Source organism: Lepeophtheirus salmonis, chromosome 13, assembly GCF_016086655.4.
Source record: "Lepeophtheirus salmonis chromosome 13, UVic_Lsal_1.4, whole genome shotgun sequence".
NCBI classification, from domain to species: Eukaryota; Metazoa; Arthropoda; class Copepoda; order Siphonostomatoida; family Caligidae; genus Lepeophtheirus; species Lepeophtheirus salmonis.
This window is the reverse complement of record NC_052143.2, coordinates 3,139,329-3,165,266: the sequence shown is the minus strand read 5'-3', so window position 1 is coordinate 3,165,266 and position 25,938 is coordinate 3,139,329. Positions and strand designations below refer to the sequence as shown.

The 25,938-nt window shown below is 30.8% G+C and overlaps 2 protein-coding genes across 8 annotated transcripts in view; both read left to right on the top strand.

Annotated features, from left to right (window-relative positions):
- LOC121127586 (L-threonine ammonia-lyase) overlaps positions 1-12,402 on the top strand; it is a 76,845-nt gene extending 64,443 nt beyond the window's left edge. For 2 of the 5 annotated variants that reach the window (XM_071892526.1, XM_040723000.2), the window contains exons 4-10: positions 1,383-1,545; positions 4,720-4,855; positions 4,936-5,092; positions 5,151-5,376; positions 5,886-6,117; positions 6,312-6,676; positions 11,376-12,402. In XM_071892526.1, the coding sequence (XP_071748627.1) occupies positions 1,383-1,545; positions 4,720-4,855; positions 4,936-5,092; positions 5,151-5,376; positions 5,886-6,117; positions 6,312-6,676; positions 11,376-11,621 (1,525 nt within the window). In that variant the 3' untranslated portion in view covers positions 11,622-12,402. Of the gene's footprint in view, positions 1-1,382; positions 1,546-4,719; positions 4,856-4,935; positions 5,093-5,150; positions 5,377-5,885; positions 6,118-6,311; positions 6,936-11,375 lie in introns of those variants that run through there. The other 3 variants (XM_071892528.1, XM_040723001.2, XM_071892527.1) reach the window with 3 other exon arrangements.
- Positions 12,403-12,745: 343 nt separating this feature from the next.
- On the top strand, positions 12,746-17,063 carry LOC121127853 (uncharacterized). Of its 3 annotated transcripts, XM_040723394.2 has the most exons (8): positions 12,746-12,991; positions 13,054-13,412; positions 13,587-13,749; positions 13,804-13,939; positions 14,033-14,189; positions 14,242-14,467; positions 14,838-16,534; positions 16,594-17,063. In XM_040723394.2, the coding sequence occupies exons 1-8, from the start codon at positions 12,878-12,880 to the stop codon at positions 16,595-16,597; spliced, it is 2,856 nt and encodes a 951-aa protein (XP_040579328.1). In that variant the 5' UTR covers positions 12,746-12,877; the 3' UTR covers positions 16,598-17,063. The 3 variants fall into 3 exon arrangements, with proteins under 3 accessions (XP_040579328.1, XP_040579327.1, XP_040579329.1); XM_040723393.2 differs by having other exon boundaries at positions 14,838-17,063; XM_040723395.2 differs by lacking the exon at positions 12,746-12,991 and having other exon boundaries at positions 13,273-13,412; positions 13,565-13,749; positions 14,838-17,063.
- Positions 17,064-25,938: the final 8,875 nt, after the last annotated feature.

The window sequence follows — 25,938 nt, the reverse complement described above, 5'->3', positions numbered from 1 at the left end:
AATTTTTTTCTAATTCGAATATAATTGGAAATTTATTCCTTGACTTTTTCAAAAGGGTTTCTGCCTAATTTTCACTTCATGACAATTGAATAAGTGCTCTCATATCAACAATTTTTTACCTACTTCCTTTTTGAAGCCTGTATAACACAACTGTAAATGAGCTTTTTTTAAAGCGTACCCTTAACTTTTATCCATGTTTTTTTTTTTTTTTTTTTTTTGTTGATACAATGCACTTATTATGAAATATAGCTCACTAAAGACATCTAGCGACAAATGCTCATAACTTTTTACTTAAACAAATATATTTGATGATGACTCATCCTTCAATACTAAGTAATTATCTACTAACTATTCCAATGAAAAACACATAATTATTGATAATATAGAGTCAGATAATACTTTGGGATGTAAAATGGTTGATAAGGACTTGACTTGGTACAAAAAACTCCAGATGATTGATTCATTCACATTTCCGCTGAATCTCAATCATTGATTGGTTGACTCTTTCTCTTCTTTCAACATTTTTTCTTTTTCTAAATTATTTATTTGTTTAGCATTTGTCATGATTTGTGTTACAACGGTTTTAATAGCCGTCCAAACCAACTATTGAAGCAGTCTCATAATGAAATAAATGAATAATAGATTAATCAACACTTAATTTTGGCAATTTGTGACAAAAATTAAGCAGTTGAAGAATAAATTTTTATTAAATATATTTATTATTTTTTCTCTAACATTCAGACTAAGTTAATATACTTTTACTTTTGGAAGTTTTTTTAAATCCAATAATATTTTATTTTTGAAAAAAATTTGATAATTAAATTTGAAAGATCAAATTTAACAAAAAAAAATTCAAATATTCATTTTTTTCGAAAAAATTTCAAAAATCCATAGTTATTCTCAAAAAATTAAATTTTTCAGATAATTTTTTCAAAAATGCTGATTACAAAAATTTAGATTTTTGGATAAAAAAATCAAAAATTAAATTTTTCAGATAATTTTTTCAAAAATGCTGATGACAAAAATTTAGATTTTTGGATAAAAAAATCAAAAATTAAATCCAAATTTTGTTTTCAAATATTAGATTTTTTAAAAGAAAACTTTAAATATGATTTTTTTCTCGAAAGTATTATAAAAATCAACTACTGTTTACAAAAAAATTAATTTTTTCGGAAAGAAATGTCAAAAGTTAAATTTCAAATGTATTTTTTTGTTTTTCATTTTCAAAAATCCACAGTTGTTTACAAAAATTTTCAAAAATTATATTTCAATTATTAAATTAAAAAATTGAAATGAGGGAATATACTTGGAAAAAGTTTTAACTCCTTAATTTGCGCTTTGGACACTCCTGATATTTGTTCAATTTTTCTTCATTTAATTAGATATGACCACCCAAACATCCTTGCAGGACAAGGAACAATGGGACTAGAGATTCTTGAGCAAGTGCCTGACGTCAACGCAATTGTTATTCCTGTTGGTGGTGGAGGTCTCATAGCTGGGGTTGCAAAGGCAGTTAAAACTATGAAGCCAGAAGTTACAATCATTGTAAGTACCTTTGACTATATATTTTATTTACATACATGTATAAATTTTTATCTAATTATAAGAAAGAACGTACCGTTAAATTTATAACTAGGAGTAGAAATAACTCAAATTCCTTTTTTTATCACATCCCCTCATAAAACACCGTTCCGATTCAATGAAATGGGGAAGATATGATAACAGTTATAATTATGAACGGAGGTGTCTAAAGTAATATATTTGAAGGGGGAATAGGTATTTAAAATAATTTCTTTGAAAAAAAGTAAAAAAAAAATTGAAACATTAAATTCTTTGAACAAATTAGGAAAATTATTTGAAAAACGTTAAATTTTTCGTACAAATTTCAAAAATCTATAGCTATTCTCAAAAAATTAAATTAATTTTTTTTTTTAATTATCCAAAGCTGTTCACAAAAAATCAAATTTTATTGAAAAAAAAAATTAAATATTTCCTTTTTTGGAAATAAAGTTCGAAAATTAAATTTAAAATATAAATTTTTTGAAGAAAAAATTTGAAATATATAGATATTCACAGAAAAGTAAATTTTTTGAAAAAAATCTAAAAATAAAATAAATTTAATATTTGAAATTTTTGAAAAAAAATTTAACTATTAAATTTTATATTAGAAAGGAAAAATTCTATAAATTTTTTTTTTTTGGGGGGGGGAGCTACAGCCCCTCCAGCTCAACCCCTGTGGATACCCCTTATGAATATGTAATTATTGTACAGTACGGTCATAATGAGGTCATAAATCAAAATGTGTAATGTGCCCCTGTTGAAAGAGTTAGTTTCGTATAATGAGTCAGATAATTCATGTACAACGTACATATACACAGATAAAACTTATGTAATGCAGCACTGTTGATAAAATGATAATACAATTACTAATAAATAACATAGAAACATAGACCTATGTTGTTTCGACATATAAATGAAATTATTTTGCCAATATAAAGTTTTTATTTTAAATTATAGATAGGGAAAATATACGTTTTCTCTCTTAATTTCGTTAGCATAAAAAAATTCCCTTTTTTTCTTTTCTTTTTTTGGTAATAAAATTTAGAATATGATAAAAAAGTTCTTACTATTTAAATTGAAGATACAATTATTTTCTAATGATTTATGAATATTATGGTAAAGTTCTGAGGAGAATGGAGACGAAATAATAAGAGAAGCAACCCTTCTCCTTCCTTCCCATCACCGCTCTATATAAATATACGGGGTGGCCCTGATAAATTGGAAAAATCTTTAAATGCTAATAACGAACGAACTAGATGTGACAGAACCATACATTTTTACTATTTGAAAGCTACATTCAATTATTCATAATGAGATTCCCCTCTCCTAATAACTTCGGCCACACAGCGCTGGAAGCATTGGCAGGCTCTAAGGACAACATGCAGATCCATTTTCACCAGTTTACTGGTTCGGTTTTTGCACTTTCAATTTACATTCCCTGAATGGGTGGAGTAGCCTAAGAAAGAATTTATACCTTCCAACAAAACAGTGCACCGGGCCACAAGGCCAAAAAAGTGCAGGATGTCTTGGGCACAAAGTTTCCTCACTTTTGGTAGCCGGACCTGAACCCATTCGATGTTATCTCTGGGAGAGAGTGGAGTATGAGCCCTGTGACAAGTACAATTCGTCTGTGGATGCCCTGAAGAAGTTCATTACCTGTACAATCCGTAGTTCAATCAGCACGAGGTCACCCTTGCCTACCCAAGCTTCTGGCTTCTTGTCACCGAGTTTATCAAGAGAGGCGAATTTGATTATAAATAGTTGAATATCATTCAAAGAAGCTTTCGAATAATTAAAACAAATATTGTTCCTTTTCATCTAGTTTGTTCATTTAAGCTTTTAAAAATATCCCAAATTTATTTGAACCCCCCTGTATATAGTAATTAGTGTTGTATCGGTCCTCATTTAGGACTGAAGACTGCAGTCCTGTTCAGTTTATTCTCAAACCTCGCTCGTTCAGTCCTAAAAGCTTATAAAGTCTAAAAATGGGCCCAAGAACTGATAGGAACCATCCTAAGACGGTACTAGACTAGACAGAATAAATAAGGGCCGTCGCTGTGTTAATAGTGATACATAAAATATGTTCTGCCTTTTGAAAATAAAAAATCTTGAAAACTAATGTGCTAATCCTGACAATTTGAAGAATGATTTGGAAGAGAACAGTGTGGCTGGCACGACGCTTCTTTGGAATAACTGCGAGTATCCATAAGATGCAAATTCCACTCCGTATCTACCAATGGTACGGGCAGGTTATTCCCACATCAATCCTTAACTCTAGCCCGAGTCCTACATTAAAGAATACCCAACAAATCCTCAGAAGAACTCTTTGTCTTTCACACATTTGTGATTTCTGTATACTTGTGGTTCTCTCTTCAAAAATAAAATAATAATGAAAACAGCTTTGGAAAATAAATAAAAAATATCTCCTGATTCCTATTTCAATATATATGGCCGAATACCTCCTATTTTTTGAAAATTCGACTTGACTTGAACTCGAATGATAATCAAAATTTGTAACATTCGAGTTATGATTACTCAAATTTCTAGTATAAATTATGAGTAATTAAAAATGGAAATATTTGAGGACGAAATCGGAGCTACATTTCCCCACCCAAAATCGAAGTCTAATATTCAAACCTCAACAATGTTCCAACTTTTTAATGTATATAAAGTCTTACAATGAGATTTGCTAAACTATTTTTAAGCTCACCAGTCCATAAAAGATAATTAAAATATCTTGACATTAAATCTTATAAATTATTCTTGGCGTATATTTGTTGAAAAAATACGCGAGGTCACTGCTTTTAAGGAAAGTGCTTCCCAACAAATATGAAATTATATTTATACTTTCATTTATTCATTTTTGATTGCTATTTAGTTATCGAAAAGTTAGCACACGGAATTGCTTTTGGTCCATTGTTTTGGAAGAAACAAAAATGTAATACACTTAGCACAATAACTCACTTCCAAACTAAAGAAAAATTTGAAGTGCCATTTTTATAGATATCTTTTAAAGGTTGGTACTAACTCAAAATGAAGTGAATTGAATACAAATATCCTCATCTATGTGTAAAGCTGGAACTTTTTAGCCCATATACTATTTATAATCTGATTATATAAGCTGTAGAAATAGGGTTATAATTGTGTTTTTTTATTTAGGGAGTTGAGCCAGAACGTTGTGCAAGTTTCACAAATGCGTTAAAGCATGGAAAACCCATTGAAACGAAGACTCTGGGCTCTCTGGCTGATGGTCTGACTGTTCCAACTGTTGGAGTAAACGCTTTAGCAACTGCAGGTATCTATAATATTAACTAAGTTATCAAGCTTAATCATCCTAAAATACTATAATTAAATTTTTTGCGTCTTTATTAACAGGCCCACTTGTGGATAAAATGGTAAGTGTCTCCGAGGAGTGGATTGCCATTTCCATTCTTCGCTTGGTTGAGTTAGAAAAATCTGTTGTTGAAGGCGGAGGTGCTTCCGGGGTTGCTGCCATTTTAGCCGGACTTTTGCCAGAGTTAAAAGGAAAGAAGTACGAATTTTCACTCTTGGTTTAATTCATTCAATTATTAATCATTTCCTACCTTTAGAGTCGTAGTACCGCTATGTGGTGGAAATATCGACACCACTGTATTAGGAAGATGTTTGGAGCGAGGATTGGCAGCTGATGGACGTTTGGTAAAGTTTATTGTCACAGTGAGCGATCGACCAGGAGGTGTTGCTGAACTTACTGAGCTCCTTCGTAAATTAGGAGTATCTATCAAGGATATTGTTCATGAAAGAGCTTGGATTCGAAATGACATTTTCTCTGTTGAGGTATGTCTTGATATATTAACAAGTTTTAAATTTATTTTGCTTCACTTATAACTGTGAGTATTTAAGCAACTTTAAATAAGAAGTGTTTATGCTCAAGGAATAAGCCTACTTAGATTATTATATATTTTTTACTTCAATTCCTAGTATGCATAAATATGACTTCCTGTAATGAGGAATGATTTGTTTCTATAAGTATATTAGCTACTATAAAAAGTACATTAATAAATTGTATTCCCTGTACACTGGTAATCCTATTTATATTTCAAAACATAATTAAAGAAACTAAGACAATATTACCTCTATCATAAAAGTAAATGTTATTATTAACTCAATACTTTTGTTTTCTTTAAACCAGCAATAATACCGTTGGTTTGCAAATGATTCTAGGAACTATGTATAGATTACTTATGTTTCTTGAGATTTGACATGCAAAATGCAACATAATATATGTTTAGTTATAATAAAAAGTATTGTTTGCGTTTGAAAAAAAAAAAATGTCTATTCAATAGATCAAAGTTGTTGCTGAGACCCGTAATATAAACCACACGGAAGAAATGTTCAAAGCTCTAAGGAATCGTTATTCCCGCCTAGAAGAAATTCCTGGAACTGCTTCTGAGGTGAATAATGGTGTTGAAGATACTATTTTTAGGAGTCGAACAGAATCAATAGCTTCTAGAGAGTCAAAACTCTCTTTCAGTGAAGGAGCATCACCTACTACAGTAGTAAATGGGCAAATTTCAGGTAAAAATGAGGAGGACTGTGTGTGATAAATGGAACGTGTGAGAGTGGATTGAACCTAACAATAAAGTAATCATTGTTTTATTGAATAACCTTTTTGTTGATAATTAATTATTAAACATTTATTCACGAAAAAATATGAATTGTCCATTAAAATTTTCCATTCAACAATTTTTTTATTTTTTTTGCTTTTTCAGAATGCTCTAACTCAGAATGCATTTCCTACAAGACTAACAGCACTTATTACTCATCATCATTAGAAAAACTACCAATAATGAATCCTTCAATTCATCCACCCCCTGCCATTCCTTCATCTCCCCCAGAGCCATTCCCTCTTCAAAATCCGTCGACTTACCCTTTGGCACCATCAAATAAACCATTCGCTCAACAAGTTCATTTCCAATTACCCTCTCATCCACCCGAAGAAGCTCCCAAAATAATGCTAAACAATAAGAGTCTTCAAAATCAAATACCTCCTCTCTCATCTCCTCCTGTATCAAAATTAAACGGCATTTCTCCTTTGAATATATTACTTCCACCCGAGCCGAAACCAGTGAAAAAGGCAAATTTTATTTTATAAACTATTTTATTTTTGAATACAAACGCATCTCCTCAATTTTTAAATGAAATACATTGTATGTTTAATCTTTGAGAAGATTTGATTTGTATCTACATAAAAGTTCTGCCATTGACTAAATTATATCATTAAGTCATAGTTTGTTTTGACTTTATTCTTTTTTTTTTTTTTTTCATACGTGTCTTTAATGATTGAAATGATTCAAATTTGTGAATTAAATAAATAAGAGCGCATATAACAGGACCATGATGATGTTTTCAGTAGTAGTATTTATCGATCTATTGATGGGGACTCCTCCGTAGTCCCTCCAATCAGGACCCCAATAACAAACGGCACATTTACGCTCACTCTTCACATACATTCACAACCAGCTTTTTAACCCCCTATCAACCTTGACTGACAAAAAGGACAAGGAAAAATTTGAAGAAAAAAATATTCTTCTCGTTGACAAATTCTAATTACTATCCAGATAATAGTTATTAACTATTATACTCATTGATTAGATAATATTATCAAAGTAAGTATCAATGGCAAACTAGGGAAATCATAGGAATTCTAAACAAATGCCCTCGATTGATATAAATTTCAAAATCCTATCAAATATCTTGTCGAGTTGGTAATAAGATGAGTCCGCTACTTTAAATAATTCAAAAATCAACTTATGAAAATTAATACCGAGAGCTGAAAATAAAATACACTACATCTTTGTGAGCTGTGATTATACTATATTTATTTGTCAGCTGTTTATATTTCTACTTCTAAAACTGTTAATTTGTGCTCTAAACATGGATTCCCTGAACTGGAATCCGCTAATATTAAGCTGTGAGAAATTCCCTACTGTTACTGAAGAATAGTCCCAAAATTGGGAAGTAACTAAGAACGGGGCATGAACGTTGTTTACTCAAATTAGTTTGTTTACAAAACAATCATGAGTGTCTCTATCTGTCGACAAAGTAATACAACTCCTGGAATGAGAATATTGTTTGATATAGTTATTATTTGTAAATTTGACAGGTATCACGCAACCTTTCCCACAAAATAAATATGAAAATAGCCCCAAGTCATGAAGTAGTTAGCCAAATAAGTAAATCATACCAACTACTCCAAGCCCATCATTCTAATATTATTTCTTCACCGTTTTTAAAATGAATCACATATATATATATATTTCATAATATTAAAATCATATATAGTATTTTACTCGATACTGTATTAGAATATTGTATTAAAAGCGTGGCTATGCATTTATATTTTTATATGATGGCCAAAATTTCTTCATAGAAATATTGAGATGCCCAATATATACAGGATGCAGTTTTACAATTTTAAGAATTTTCGACACCAGGACAGAAACCATTTTATTTCTTAAATTAGTAGAGGTATATACAAATCCATTTAAATGCAAACGTAGGGATCCTCCATGAATCTAATCATTCAATCCAACCACCCTTAGCCTCAACCACGGCCTGCAACCTGGCACGGAATCTTCTGCACGCCTTGGTAAGGTGATCTTTATTCATATTGTTCACAGCCTCATTAATGGAGGCTCTCAGAGAAGCCAAATTGTTGTGAGCACACTTGTTAGACTCCCTCTCCAAGACACCCCCCCACGAAATAGTCCAAAGGATTGCAGTCCGCGGAGCTACCGGGCCACTTTTCCTTAGACCAGAACATCTCCAAATTGTCTGAAAGCCAATTTTGTACCAGATGGTATTCGGAGGATATTTTCAACGCTTCGTAAAACAGAACTTATACAAAATTGTCTGATGAATCTGATAAACTTATTTTTAAAGCTGTACTACTAAGGGTTCTACAGAAAAGCCTGTTTAAAAAAATCATCAAGAAATATGAATTTTGTCGTTTTAGAAACGGATTATATTTAACCATAGCATCACTCATTACTTTGTTTATTTATCCAAAGAGTTGAAATTGCCTTGACGTATCAAGTGAAACAAGGGAATCCACAGCTGAGTACAAAATACAATGCCTATTTTAGTGTTAGCGAATTTACGACATATTAAATACAAAACTGTATTTGAGTTAACAAAAATAAATTGAAAAGGAATACCTTCTTGAGGAATTTATGCTGGTCTTTCAAACTACATATGACCATACAAATCAATTTTTTTTTACTTTGCTTATGCCCCACTGATTGGGGACTCTTTTTTGAGGAAAGTTTGAGGGACCAGTAAAAAGTGTGATCCATTCAAATTACAAATATATCATTTATATATGTGTTAGGGACAATAATTACTTGCAATGTTGAATAAATACTTTTTGAATATGAACATAAACCTTTTTTAAACCAACTTTTTGTATTTGATAAAAAACAACAAGAAGATTTATATAATAGGAAATTGAATATTGAGTCACGGAAATGAAAATAAAAAAATCTCTCTCTACTCCAAGAAAGGCCTATCTACTTTATGTATGTCTAATGGTTATCATACAATAAATACGGAGTTACGTAGTTTATACTGTATTTGAGTTGTACACTCCACTGTTCCGTTTGACTATTTTTGCCATGGTTTAACAACTATCAGAGTAAATTTACTTGAAGTAAAACTTGAGTGTTTCTATCTGAAACAAGATGAGATAATATTGTTTAATTATTTAAATTTTTTGAAAGCTTATCATAGATTTTGACATAGTTAGGTGTAGTTTTATATACATTTAGGTAAATTCTCTCATTGCATGACCGTCTCTTGTCAAATCAACTGAAAATTTATTTCTTTGAACTTGGCAATATATTATGTATATTGCTCAAATATCAACGATCTCCTATTCTGTGAACACAAGCTTTTCTTGTTTAAAATGTTTGCTATTTTTAAATAATAACCCTATAATTAAATTATTTCGTGTAACATTTTCAATTTTGGGAGAATGTACGTTATTTGTGGTGTATTTTATCTGCTTAATCACATAATTGAATCTTTCTTCCAAAAAGAGACTAAAAAAAAGGTAATAAAAGAGTTGGTGATTAGTCAAATTCTTCCAAACTAGGGTATTGTTATTTAATAATTGCTGTGAATTGTTTAACCAATCAGCGTTCAATAAACGGAAAAAAGAAAGGAAACGAATGTAAGTGGGATAAACCTGTTAAAAACAAGAAACGCTTGAATTCACGGAACCTTTTAATTTTGAAAATAAGAATTTTTGGGCTTTGACACGGCATTATGAAGAAATTCGCTCCATACATTGAGACTGAAAAAAATCGATCAACATTCTGAGACCGTGGTCTGGACCGAAAAATTGCGGTCTAGAAAAAATCATCTAAGACCGAACCAAAAAAAAAAATCGGTGCTGGACCAAGTCTCAACACTAATATATACAATTAAATATTTCCCATTTATTTGAGATGTGACGGATGCGTGATGTGATAATTCAGTACCTGAAGTACAAATTTATTAAGATATCAACAAGTAAAAAAATGTTTAATTAATCAATTATTAGCAGAGATGCGAATATTGATTATATTGCAGTGAGTGTAGATTAAAAAAATAATTATATGAACAAAAAAACGAATACTTTTATTACTTATTCTTCCATATTTTATAAATTCTAAGATATCAAGCGAGTAATATACATACATACGCTGAGCAAAAGCAAGGGACATTTTTTGAAGCCGAAGATAAGTTGACTAAATTAATGGAAAATATAATTATTTATACGCCAATCTCTCCAAATCTCATCTTATACTTCTAAAAAACCTATATAGTTTTATAAAGAAAAAATATAATTAAATAAAAAATACGGGGATGATCAATATAAAAATATTTAAAGCTCTCTATATGTTATTAACATACCTATAAATTACTACTACAAATTGAATGCTTTGGTCAACTTCGAAGGCGTCAACTTCTTTTCATCATCTTTCTATGGTAATACTATGTGATCTTTGTCAGCAGATATGTCGCATCTCAAGAACGCCATATTTATTACACACCTTGCTAGCACAGAAATACCCTATGTATTTTGTTGTCAGCTGTCGATTCCTTTTTCTCCCTATATACCTCATGGCTATTTCATAATTTATTCTTTTTCATAAATTTACAAAGTAATACGTTATTTTATACATATATTCCGTTTCCAAAAGACCATATAATCAATTCCGTGGTGATCCCTCGTATAATACGACAGTAATAGTCTGCGAGTATATAAGATATAAATAGTGGTTGGTATGATTGACTTATTTGGCTAACTACCTAATGATTTTGGGGCTTTTCCCCCTTGTTTCTTTTGGAGGAAAGGTTGCGTGATACAATAAAGATAACGACTTGATTAGGACATTGTCTCAGGCGAGGTTTTTACCGGTATCTCAATTTGACCAATATTCAAATCCTTGAGAATGATTTAGTTTGCTTTCTTGTAAAGATTTAAAATTATTTTGAAAACATTCATATTGTTTGATTAAATAATGGGTGATATTATTTACTCAAAGCTGCAAAATAATACACTAATTACTTTACTGAAGATAAGACAATATCTATTTAAGCATTGTATTGGTTTCAATTTGTTCAGATGCAATATTTACTAGTGATATGTGCATTGGACATACTTACTTAGGTTTTGAACAAGGATTATATTTATATTGTGCATCATGTTATTACTGAACTAATATGTGGTTTTCCATAATTATGAACATCCATTCAAAATAATAATATAAATTCTATATATTTTACAGAGCAAGCCAGTTTTATCTCCTCCTGACTGTCTAAGATGGTGCATTGAATGTGATTCCTACAGAGAAGAAAAAGAACAATTAAAATATGAACGACTTCGAAGACACAAGATTTTTGTGTATAATATGCAAAAAGAATTTCATACTCGAAAAATGGAGATTTTAGAGAAAACGAATCAGGGGAAGGAAGATCCCGTCCCTGCATCTCCAAATACTCCGAAAAGGACTCGTCAAGTTACATTGATATAAATATATGTAAATCTGTTGTTCATTTCATGAATTAAATTATATGTATATATTCAGGCTTGTGAGCGGAAAGCAAAATTGAACGGCGTTCCATGGAACGTGCGCTTAGCTGAACGCTAAAAATGAGATTTTAACGTTCTCTTCCAAGAGTACTTACAATAATTAAATAATTCAAGAAATCAAAGTTTAATTTGTTTTTTTTTACCTTGTTAAATATGATTTAAAAGGCGGATAAAGCAAAGATGAACGCTTGGGAGACCTATTTTGTGGCAGGGGCCCAGAAGGGGATGCATCATGCCAACATTGCCCTGGTGGAACCTCATCGACCGCGTAGGTGAGGTTGCGGTCATTCCTGGAGTTTATCGACTAGTCTAGTTTCCAGTTTTTCTTATCTTGTTGCTAAGCTAGACGTAAATAAAATCGGCTATACTTTGCCTTTTCCCCTCCATCTTGGAATACAGAACAGAAATAATGGCTGAACGAAATAAGAAAAAGGGACGGAACGCCGAAATGGCGGAACCCTTACAAGCCTGTATATATTGCTATATAGGTTAAAACTCTGATCTCTTACAAATTATATATTTTACGTTTCATCAAAAGAAATGCTATAAATGATATACTTATAATATGTATTTGTGAATGTTATGTTAAGTGAAACAAAATTAAGGCTTTTAAATATTCGTATATAGTATATGCCTTATGTTTTCTTTATTGTATTTTATAGAAAATGACCTGACTCCTCATTCACCTTTCCCTTTGATGAAATATATATACTTTTTTCCAATTCAATTATAATCCATGTACCTATAATCTCAATCATCAAAATCTATTCAATATTAAATAATAGATTTATGATTGTCAGACAGAAGAAATATGCAGACATTGCAGTATCCTGCATATATGTAAATATAGAAAACCGTTGGATGAGAGGTTAAAAATCCAAATAATTAATGATTATAACTAGGAAAGTTACTTTAATTGATTGTATACTTCAGATTTGTGTAGAACAAACATTGATTTTTATACAACTATTTCAATATTTATATTGAATTGAAATTTGTTAAGAGAAGAAAACTTTCATAATCATTATTATTTTATTCTCTTTCGTATAAATGAACTTCTGTAAATTTTGTTGAGTGAAGTTAAAAGTAATCAGACTGGACTTAAGCTTCATAAATGTACTTTATCATTGGCTATTAAGTAACTTTTCCATTGGTTATAACAAGCAATTACTTGTATTTGAGCCACTCAGGGATAATATGGAGCAAATAGATCCTTACTGTGATCCTCAAAATCCCAGAGTAGTCGACTTTGAGAGTATTAGTACAGCCTATTTTAAAATCAAAGATGGTATTATTTGCTCACCGTGTGTTGTAAGTACTTATTTATACTACATATCTGATTGATAATATCCTTTAAATAATATATTTTATAGAAGTCTCATATGTTAGAATATACGGGAATCGATTTATATTTTAAGAAGGACTATATGCAAAAAACAGGAAGTTTCAAAGACCGGGGGGCGCGATATGCATTAATTGGATTGAATGAGGATAACAAAACTAAAGGAGTTATTACTGCATCCAATGGAAATCATGCACTTGCGATTTCTTATCAAGGTGACCAACTCGGAATCCCCGTTACTGTTGTAATGCCAAAAAGTGCTCCCATTATGAAAATAGAAAATTGTAAAAAATATGGAGCACAAGTTATCATATATGGAGAAAATATCATTGAATCCAAAGATAAAGCAATGCAATTATCTAGAAAAAATGGCTGTATCTATATAGACGGGTAAATACTAAATAAGCTATTGTGTGAACGGAGAAGACTGTTCTGTAACATATTTAGTTGTCAGTACATGTTATATGTCTTTTCGTATTCCAGAAAATATTTTGTTTTAATTCTTAAAAATATTCCTTCCTTAAAAACTTATTTATTAATAGATTATACTCTGTGTTATGACAGATATGATCATCCTCGTGTACTTGCTGGGGCTGGAACAATGGGATTAGAAATTTTAGAACAGACACCAGACCTAGAAGCGGTAGTTGTGCCCATTGGAGGTGGAGGTTTGATTGCAGGTGTGGCAAAAGCAATCAAAACATTAAAACCTGACGTGATTATCATTGTAAGTATATTTATTTAGATAGATACTATTGATTGATAAAAACATTTTTAATAGGGAGTAGAACCAGAGCGTGCTCCAAGTTTCTCGAATGCTATGAAATATGGAAAACCAGTAAACACGGACTGTCAAACTTCCTTGGCTGATGGTTTAGTAGTCTCGAAAGTTGGAGTTAATTCCTATGTAACGGCAGGTACAATGAATGAAATGCTCATTTTGAGCTAATTTTTTACTAATATTATCTGAATTTATAATTTCATTATCTTACTCCAACATATCTATGAAGCTCCATTGATTGATAAAATTGTAACTGTAAATGAGGAATCGATTGCTTTATCCATACTTCGTATTGTAGAAATAGAAAAAGCTATTGTTGAAGGAGCAGGTGCAGTTGGAGTGGCTGCAATACTCTCAGGATTACTTCCAGAACTCAAAGGAAAAAGGTAAAGCTCTTGATGGACTGTAAAACGAATGTAATGACACTTTAATTAACAGAGTCGTTATTCCCTTATGTGGGGGTAATATTGATTCTACTATTTTTGGAAGATGCCTCGAAAGGGGTTTAGCAGCTGATGGTAGACTGGTTAAATTTGCTATTAATGTGAGAGATCGTCCAGGTGGTGTAGCTGAACTTGTTGATTTGTTACACGAAGAAGGTGTTACTATTAAGGATATTTTAAATGATAGAGTATGGGTTCATAATGACGTCTTCTCTCTAGAGGTAATAAACATTATATTTATGTTTTTGAAATTACTTTTTCCGAACTTGATCTCAATGATTTTGTTGCATCTACAAACTATGTATCTAAATATAATTATCATAATTTCTATAATAATCTTATTTTTAACTTTGATAATTAATGATACAAAAATGTAACGATGTTTAGATCAAAATACATATATGTATTGCGTAAGGCTCTTTAATATAATGGAACAGATAATTAATTTATTATCCCTAAATGCAATTTTACTTATGTCCATTGGTAAATCTCGTAACTTTACAAGAATTGATCTGTAACATAATATCGTTTTAGATTATTTAAATGTATATTTATTATTTTAACTCTTCTTAACATTTATTATTAAATTAGATAAATGTAGTTGTTGAAACACGAAGTCGTGCTCACACAAAGAGTATGTTTGATGCATTGAAAAGTCGCTATGGTTCTATTGATAAACTTGAGAAAAACGTTTATGACACTTTATCTATAGATCTTTCTAGAAATTCAACGATGCAACAATCTCAATTAGGAGAAGGGCATCCAACATCAATTGGTATTGATTCACTGCAACAATATGATGATGAAGGTCAAAGTACAATGGCATCTATAGACAACTATTCCATAAAATACATTAGAAAAAATTCTACATTTATTAATACGGATTTTAACAGTGTTGGAAAAATACATTATGAGAACAATGAAGATGCGTATTCAGAATCTCATAAGAGTCACTCTTCAAATCCACAATTAACAAATAACGAGGATCTGATTAGAACTCCTTCATACTTTGGTACTGAAAGTAGCGATGATTTTATGTCTGAATCAAAAGATTTTAACGAGCATAGTAATCAATCAATTGAGAATGACGAAAAAGTTGGTGAGATTCAATATACATACAGCCCTCCTGGATTTACTAAAGAAGATAAAGATAACAAAGCAAGTACAAGTTGGTCTTCTACAAAGAAAAATACACTTGATCAGAGAAATTCCGAATCATTAAATCCAAATATCAATCCAAAATATTTACATAGTAGTGTCAATATCAAGAAAGATGAAGGAGAAAATAATATGAGGAGGACTCGTAGAGACTCCAGTACTGAAAATGGAGATATTAAACTTACACTCGGTGGGCCAATACTCCTTAAACCTAATGAGGATCCTATTACATCAAATTTAAACTATACCAAGAATGATGGACATCGTAATTACAAAAAATATAATAACAAAGGAAATAATGGGGCCGAAAATTCTTCAAAAATAAAATCTCATAGTGTTACCAAACATTATGTCAAACATGATGAAAGAATAACAAGTAGGAGTTCTTATAAAAGATTGACTGAAGTGTATAACAGTGGTGCACAGGAAACAGATGACAAAAGTGCCACTGGTACAATTCCTCCCAAAAGTATTAACAAAGAGGCTTATACAAATCTAAGTAAGTTAAGAAGTTTGAATGTAAGTGAGCTTAAAGACAATTCTTCAGCCATCGAAGATGGATCAATCGTAATGGACAAGGAAGTAGACACCTTTAACAGTTATTCTACACATACAATTCCTTCATCTTCTACAATTTTAGATGATAATGACGATAAAATTAAGTGTAATAAGTTTTTGAGATGGGTAGAATATTCAGAAGATGACGATCCTAGTAATGAATCTACTCATTCGGGTTCTAGTACTACCATGGCAGAAATCAAATATATGTTTGACAGACCCCTTTTTGGCAGACAGAGTAATAAGACAGGTAGTTCTTATTTAAGTAACGATGAAATGAGTAAATTTCAGCTCAACTCTGAAGAATTAACTAATGTTCCAGAGAACGAAGAAAATTTAAGAGATCATTCTGTAGAAGATACGAGTGTCGAGCGTGAGGACGACGAAAATATTCCTTCCTATTTCAAAACGACCACATCTTGTAATCCTCATGCAGCTAAAAAATATCCTACTTTCGACAATAACCCTAAAAATGAGGAATCAGCAGATTGTGCGTCAAGGTCAATATCTAAGGCTAAAGTAATAGATTCTGAATCTGAAGTACTTGTTGCCTATGATGATGATAAACAAGAGTTAAGTAAAAATATTTCAAAGCTTTCAAGTATTAATTTAGATTCTAATGAACCAATAGATGAAAATCTCTCACAATCACACTCAATTGCCCCATTTGGAATTAGGGATAATTCAACGTCGGGAAACAATTCCATAGGTGATCAGTCATTCGTCATCAAGCATTCTTTGTCTCCTTTGACAACTTTACACAAGAAAAATGGATCTGATAAAGCCACCGACTTAATGGATACAGATAATGACTCCACTGGTTATCATACTCCTTCCACTGAGAGTACTTTAGGGAAATATGTAAGACCTACTATTTGTAGAGATTTCTTTAACAGCATTACAAATACTCTGGACGCTGATGATACAACTGATATCAATAAAAGTAGCTCATCTTCAGAAAGTGGTAGTGAAGATAAGAAAATTTAGTTCCAATAAAAAGAACATAATAAGGAAAACTCATTATCTGATATATATTCTTATAATACATAACCTTTAACGGTAATAATGTATACCATTATCATTAAAATCTTTGTAAACTTATGCTTGATATTTTAAGGAATATTTATCAATTTATTCATATACTAGGCGTAGTATCGGTATTGTATCTGGTTCTTTATGATCACACTCCCACTTAGTTACTCAATGTTCTCCTTAAAAAAAGTTATAAAATATTGATAATTTGTCAACTCATATTTTATAGTATAGAGTTTTATAAAGTATGAGTTATTGTAAACACTTGCGAGATTTCATTCATTTTTCCCAAAAGTATCTATAGACTGGATTGCCACCAGTTTTTAACCTGAACGAGTTTATAACCTAAAATTAAGAAGAATAACTGTCGATAGTTCTCCAATATCATCAAAAGTTTGTGAATAACCAAATATCGAACAGAAATGAATATTTTAGCAATATTTTTATCAATTCCCTTAAAGTGAGACCTTTTATTGTAACATAAGTTTATGACTGTGTATTATCAAATATTAATGAAAATATTATTTGAACCAAAAAGAGGTTATCAAGAATATTCCTCTAACAGTTTTTTTTGGTAGTCTTGCAGGATAATTTTGCAGCTTTTCCTTGTTGACAATAAGATTTTGATTCTTTTTTCCGTTTGAGACTTAAAAAATTTCATAATTTTTTGAATTTCTAAAGTTCTTAAAGTTGTTATTGAGCACTTTACATGAAATCTTCATTAATAAGTATTGGTATTTTTCACTCGATTTACATTTTTTATCCTGAAGTGAGAATGCATTTTCATTCCCATTATTTTTTTGAAATGCCACACAATTGAAAATATTGGTAGCAGATGAAGCGTGGAATAACTTTTCCCTTAAATCTGGGCTCTTTATACTGATATTTAGAAAGTTGTTCATGTAAAAAATAGGAAGTTTGAAGGAGTTATTATTCCTCATCCAAATATCATTTCAATTAAACTGCTTTTCTCAGCTTCTTCTTCAGCGGTAGCTTGGATATTAGTTATATCAAAAGAACTGTCTTCAATTAAAATATTATTGCCGCTAGAACCAGAATTTTTTAAAGAACCTGACTTTGCCATAGATGTAGTAAAGAGTATCATTTAATGCGGTATCTTCATTGGTAAACCCAATTAATATCTTAAAGCGTTTGTTGCAGATGTTAAAAGCAAAATATAAGCTCCCTTCACATTCCAATTCATTGGCTTCTTCAAATATTCTGGACAACTCTGTTGTTAAAACTTTGGTATACTTCAAAAAATCTCTCAAGCGAAGAGCTTTTTCTGCTTCAAGAAGTTGGCTTATGAAGATAAAATAGTTTGCCCCTACCATCATTTGATATCGTCCAAATCTCTGTTCAATTTAGTAAAATTGGAATTTTCCGGTGAGTATATAATCAAAACTCTTACATTTATCAAATAAATTGCCAAGGACAGAACTTCTTTGCTCGCATAGCACACAGTGTAGATAATTTGATTTGTCAATTGAAATTTATATTTATCATTTCCTGTTACTTGGCAATTTCTTCCCAATCACTTAAGAAGGTGGAAATTTTTTGAAGAACAATGAGAATTAAAGAATTATCTCCATATGCCGCTTCTTTTCAGGATTGTGAACGGAATGCAAAATTGAACAGCGTTCCATAGAAAGGGCGTTGAATGAACGATATGGATATTTTTTTTGAACGATGAACGCTGCATGACATATGGTTCTGATCTTTGTATCGCTATATCGCAACGGAAATAGGAAAAAAATTACAATCAATTTATACAAAATTACATATGAGGTAATAAGTGTTGAAGGTTCTCAAGACGAGTCTATGTCTTGAGACTGTTTTGTATGGTTCTGGTCTCGTCCAGGTCAAAGTCTTGGTGTTGGTATAGAGTCTAATATACTCGGTCTTGATTTTTGTCTCGAACTTTATAACCTCGAACTTGACTTGTTTTTGATTTCGATATATGTCGTGGTAACTTATTTCGGTCGAAATTTATAAATATGAATTTTTGGCACTGCAGATACTGAAGAGTAATTTTTTCACCAAACGTCCCAAAAAGGTAGATATGGCCAAGCAGAAGTTGAAAGATATCTAGCTGATTACTTTGAAGGTCTGGAAATTATCTTGGCCTACTGGAGGGCCAAAAAGGTATTTCAAAGGTACAATGTCATAGTTCCCAGTAGTGCGAGGAGCGAGTGTTTACTCTCCAAGGTCAAACAGATCCTGAGAAAGACTAGACAGAGGTTGAGAGACAACAACTTTGAGAAACAGCTCCTGTTAATGTCGAATAAAGAGCTGGAAGAGAAATAATTTATGTAAATATTTTATTATTCGCCGGCAGACTATATTTTAGTTTTTTTCTGCATGCATTTGGTTATTCACCTATATTTTAGTTTTTATATCGTATATAGGTACATACATAGGTTTAAAGAAATGGTATATTTGAATTTGATCGCAATTAAATTGATCGGATCGCAAATTGCCCTGATCGTTATATCGCAGTGAATTTCTGATCGCAATTTTTGATCAGAACGCAATTTTTTTCCTGATCGCCTACAAGCCTGGTAATTTCAGAAGGGATGTAGTTGTCCACGGGATAAGTATCTAAGAAACAAGGCTACGCAAATTCAGTGCCAATTTTTGAAATTGGGGAGGAACTAAAGCCTCCTCCCCTGCAGACGTCCTTGATATTAATATTCAAGTAAATTAGTGTTGTGTCGTTTGGGAACGATTCGTTCTTTTGAACGAATATTTTAAGTGAACGTACTGAACAAATTCATTTCCATGAGTGATTCGTTCGTTTATACCGTAAGATTCCCATATATTGAATATATCACTCAACCTCAATCAAATATTTCTATCTATTTTGACTTTTTTTTTGTTAAGTTATTATGAAATATGAATATATTCAAGTATCGCACGGTAGTTGATTAACTAGATACATTGAATGCACTCTAATTCGTGTATACGAACGACTGTAAAGTCACCAACTTACCAACTGACCTGTCTAAAAATAGTATAAGTGATTCACCAAAAGAACTGATTCACAAACGGACAGGTTGTGAAATCCAAAAATACACCCCGGCCCACAGGTTTTTCCAAGGGAAGTGCTTAACACCAACGTAGTTTAAACTCCATCGCTGTCGTGTTTCTATGCATCAATGACTTCTAAACAATACGCTATAATACATCCTGGCCCACGGGGTATGCAAATGAAGTGTTAGGTCCCAGGGCAGGTTAAATCCCTCTATATATTTGAATTAAATGCTGTTCGATCCAAATGAATACTGTAATGTAGTAATCAATGATCCATAACATTTTTTTTTCTAAATTTTATATATAATATTTTAAAATTTTTCTGTTAAAATTTAATCTTTCAAAATTTTGCTATATTGATTCAATACAGTTTTTTTAAATATCAGTTTGAATCATTCCAAAAAATCGTACAAAATTGTTTTTATTGGAGGGGGGTATCTTAGAACTGATTCCGTGAACGAATCTTTTTTTTATCAGTTCATTAAAAAAAGTCACAATTACCAGTGCAAATGTAAATGTAAATTAACCACTCTAAAAAGTACATAATTATTATTTTTGCCCCTTTTACACAGTAATATTTTAATTTCTTTTGTACTCAATGAAACATATTCTCACACTCTTAATTATTTGAAGAGGACTGTACAGCCAAAAATAAAAAACAAAGACGCACGCAACATTTTTGGTATGGATATAAAGTACTTCACATTGAGTAGATATTTGAGTAAGATATTATGTTTAATGTTACTGGCTTTAATCAAGAATAAAAGAATTTCTATTAATCTTGGCTACAATGTATTTTTTCAATGTCACTTACATGTGGGGGTTTAGGTAACAAAAAACAACAACTACTTATTTTATGAAAAATACTCGAATCGCATATTCAACGGTTCAATCATTTTTATTTATAAAATGAAAGGTAATATTTCAAAGAGATATTACGGCATTGAATTCAAATTTCTGGGATGAATTGAGATAACTTGAGTGTTAGCCGTCCGTTTTATCTATTTGACTTAATTTGTCCCCATTATTGTTTTAGAAATATAATTTGTTAATTTCCAAATTCTATAAATGTAACGGTGAATTTTGGCTACTCCAAGTACAAATTGCAGTGCCTACAAGGGATTAATCAAAATCATTTGTTCATTGAAATGAACTATAATTTCATGGAAAATGTATTCCATGTTCAATTTTGAGGAAAATTATTCTAACTTCCTTTTGAGTTGACGTGATACAAATATTCGATTTTATTTCAAGGACTCAGTACGATTAAAAGTTGGTCATAAGTTAAATATAAAAGATTTTAATAATTAATTATGACTTAATTCAACGATATTTACTTATGGGATTAAGAGGAGATCGATATGAATCACAACGGAAATAGCTATTCAACTTCTGTGAAAATAAAATATTGTTATTTATAGTCGGCTATTAGCGTTTTGAACTTTAGTTTGATTAATTTTATTTATGATTTCCATAGACATTTCAAACCAAAAAAGAAAAAAAGATTTGATGCCCCGGACATACATGAAAGCGTTGTCGTTTTTCTACGTTGAATCTAATTTAGCAATCTCATTTGGAGTATCTGACTTATTTATCCTTCAAAAAATGTACAGCTATATTTAACGAGAGTGCTAGTCTATGTATGTATTCTCTAAAAGCCCTGTACTACCTTATGATTGGAACACACTCAACGGAATGCGGAATGGAACGACAATAATGTATGAACAATGAACGAAAAAAAAATTGGAACGGAACGCCAAAATAGCGAAACGCTACCAAGGTTGCTTCTCTTGTAGGATCTTGAAAATATAGTCAAAGTCTAAATAAGTTAATTAGGTGTTTGAGATGATGAGTAGGTACAATGAAACGGTCTAAGGTACTTTCCCCTTAAACTATTTAGTCTCCGGCCATCTTGCCTTAAACAATTTGACCTCAAATCCATTTTGTCTTAAGGATATTTCGCTTTGAAATTTAAACAAATAATGATAGACTAATGCCCAAATTTTCAATACAATATAAACGTTATACATAGTATCGAAATTTCACTATGTAATGAGTTCGAACAAGATACAAAATATTTAATAAAATTAGTATAATAAGAAAAATAAACAAAAAAGAATAACGATTCAAAGGGGAGTAGATAATGGTAAAAAATACATTTTGATAAAAAAATCATGTTTTTAGCTTCAATATTAAAGAAGTGATGACCAATTTATCATCAGAATCTCACACTTTTTTCGTACTATTTATGTTATAATCTACACCAAAATCTGTGATCTAATAAAATATGATATTTCGATAAAACAACAGAACTTTCTTAAACATTAAAAGAATTGAATGAAATTTTCATGAATTATAGAATACAGTATTTCGAAAAAGTTGATATTTTCAATTACCTGTAATTGATTTGTATAATATGAAATTCGAGTATATGTATATCTTCCCACGTTCTGCAGACAATCAATGATAGTTATTGAAAAAATAAATAAAGGAGAAGTTAAACATTATTGAAGATGTTAATGTTGGCTTAAAATTGATGTATATCGCATAAACAGATTGAAAAAAAAAATAGCCTGGGTTAAAGATTAAGAATTTATCTACATTAAACATAAATGACGTCAAATTGATTTCCTCAATTAAGTAATAAACATCCAGCATTTCAACGGGGATCCCTGAAACACTTCTAGACTTCAAAGAACGCCTCCTGCATAATTTTTGCTCTCCGTAAAATAGCATTACGTAACATACCTACTTTATGATTCCAAATAAATTACTAAAATTTATCCCAAGAAATGAAAACAAATAAGGTTCAAGAATAAATAAAACTTAAACATCTAAAATAGAATTTAAAATAAAAACATTCATAAAATCATTAAATACAATTGTATAACTATGAAATATTATTAAGTGACAAAAATAATTTTTTTTCAAAATTTTTGTACTTTAAACTTTGGTATCAGTCTTTAAATATTTAACCACTTTTTAAAAATACTCTCTCAACATCCGCTGAGGATGGCAGTGTTGGATTATTTTATAATTTTTGGGAAAGAGTTTAAAAGCTCTAAAGAGGAGTCTTCTAAATTTATATAATTTTCAACAATTTGAGCGGCAGTTTCATTTCTTTTGAATTTGTTTTTCATTGGAAAAAAGCTTGATGTTGACTTAATTGCTGCTTAAACCTTAGGATTGTCACAAACAATCTCAATTTAGACGAAAAGGCTAACTTCATCCACTAAGACTTTTTTCATATATTCTTGTAATTCTGGAGAATCACTAACACATTCCAAATCTTTTTAATAATGCGTAGCTAGCTATCTTTAAAAAGGTGCCCAAATCTTTTTTCTATTCCACCTTATAAAGCCTCTACTAGAAGTTTGCTAAATTTAAGACTGGGTATCATAATTTTGAGGTTTTTCTTTACCACTGAAAGGGAAGACAAAATATAGTGAGAAATATATTTTTCTCACCTTGCAAGATATAACAACAATAACTTAAATAGTTTCAGCTGCAATAATATTACGACTTTGCTTGTTCCAAAGTGATTGACGTTTTCCAAAAGCTTTGTAAAATAATTCTTTAAGCACATGATCTTTGAAAACTGAATCTATGTCTTTCTGTGCAATCGAATTCATAAAGTTAATAAGCACATCTGAAATGATTTGGTAGGCGAAATTCTGAATCTTGTATAAAGACGTGTTAATTCAAAAAATTGAATATCTTCATCCAGGAAATCATTTTCTTCTTCTTTTTCATCATCTTGGACTCCATAATTTTCTAAACGCATAATGAAATTTCTTGTATTCACGGTAATCCATCTTCATCACGCTTATTTTGCAAGCCATGTTTGAAAATGATGGTTTTTAAGGCATTGGCAATTTTATCGTGAGTGTGTCTACCTTTTATTCTATAGCATACTAATACTGCATGTCCACGAAAAATATCCGGGTTTATCGAATAGCAAGTTACAACAATATATCGCCACGCATTGCAATTGACCAACAATCTGCATAACAAAGAGAAACAGTTAATATTTGAAAAATTTTGTGTCATTTTTTCCTTCATGCTATTAAATTGATGATCAATATTTTTCATGAGTGCTTCATAAGAAAAGACGCCTGGACGCATTTCTTGAATGATGTTCTTGAAATGTTCATCCCTCACTAAAGTTGACCACTAAGATGACGTAGATTTAACGATGAATTCTGTTTTTACCGAATTTAAATTGTTTTGATAAATGTGAGCCCCAGAATTTAAACCTTTAGTTGTAAAGAAAGATTGGATTGAGGCGGTAGATTGTGAATATACTTCAAACTTTTTCTTCCCTTCATGGGATTATATGATTTTTTCAAATTTTTCAAGGACTTTTGTACCATGACGAGACTTTAAATAACGTCGTCAATTGAATTTCGATCTCCCAGTCTCAGTAACCTCTTTCCAACATTTTCCAAATTAACAACGAAATTTAAAACTTTTTGTTTAACACGTAAAAAAGGAAAAAAAAAATGGTTCCAAGCTCGAATCACATTTCAAAAATTATTTTTTTGATTCCATTTTGAATAGATTTTATAAGGATTTATGACGATTATGCGGCTGACATGTATGATCAGTGCTGGTGAATTGCCTTCATCCTTCAGAGAAATGATGCTGAAGGGAAATTTATGCAACCTAAAGGTCCATCTCAATTCTTACATTGGCCTCAACGTGAAGATATATGCTTCATACCAAATGAGTGTGTGCTTAAGTTGATTGGAGTACCAAAAGTTTTAAACTCTCGACAAAACTATTCACTTAATGATACAGAAAAACAGATAATAATCAATAAATTCAACATATTTTTAAGAAAACAATAACCTCATGATATTTATCAAATAGTAATTATTCTCTAATTTGTAATATGGTATTAAAAAGTATGGACAAGCTTAATTAAGCTTATACTACCCATTCTTGAACTACTTTTTTAGTCTTTTGATTAAAACTTTTTCGTATGAAAATGAATCAAAGATTGCATGAAATGAATGTTAAAACTTTTTAATTAGCTGATCCAGTATATTATTTCCAAAATGTGACATGAAGTAAACTATAGCATTATATGTAAAATATAATTACAAGTCATAATATGTTCATTAAAATAGATAATTTAATAAATGCATATCCTATAACACACTCTCAAATTAGTGCATGACAAGTACATAATTTAGGTCTCAACTTCAACCTTGAATTATGGAATAACTACACATTTTTCCTTCATAATATTTTCTAGACAGTTACTTTTGACTTTTAAGATAAAAATTTCATTAAAAAACTAATTTTTTTTTGGGTTGCTTTAAGATAATGACCACAAAAGGGGCTGCAGTCAATAAATCCGAAATAATTAATTATCAATAACTTCCTTTCCTCCTTTAAAGGGTTAATTATGTGGTTTTTCGAAATCTGCATCCAAAATTGATGAGATATGCTAATTTTTTTCTCCTTTATGACTATTCCTTGACATAATAATGTCACTTTTAATTTTCGGCGTACGGTGTAGTCAGACCATAATATTGGAAACCGACCTTAACAAACACGCCAATACCTCTAGAACCGCTCATTAACTAAAATTTTTGCTCAGTTATTAGCGCATAGTTCCCTAGCACATATCTGAAAATGAAGAAAATATGATAACCTTCGTTCAAAAAGTTGAAAAAACTAGATGATTGGATATGGATTTACACTTAACTAAATTCTGTCAAAATGTATTAAGCCACTGAATATTCAAATTATATCTCACAGTCACATGATGAAATACTTTAATTTCCTTAATGGAACATCCTCTTATATAGAATGAAGCAAGAGTTGATGTTATTATAAATACCCAAGAGGGTAAGTACATATGTGCATACAGACATACTTTGTTTTGTTAATATTAATATGA

What these genes read in the sequence shown, in the direction of transcription:
- LOC121127853 (XM_040723393.2), top strand. Translation starts at nt 12,878, where the DNA reads ATGGAGCAAATAGATCCTTACTGTGATCCTCAAAATCCCAGAGTAGTC. An exon ending in TTATTTGCTCACCGTGTGTT is followed by an intron (nt 12,992 to 13,053) that starts GTAAGTACTTAT and finishes TATATTTTATAG; the next exon opens with AAGTCTCATATGTTAGAATA. An exon ending in AACCTGACGTGATTATCATT is followed by an intron (nt 13,750 to 13,803) that starts GTAAGTATATTT and finishes CATTTTTAATAG; the next exon opens with GGAGTAGAACCAGAGCGTGC.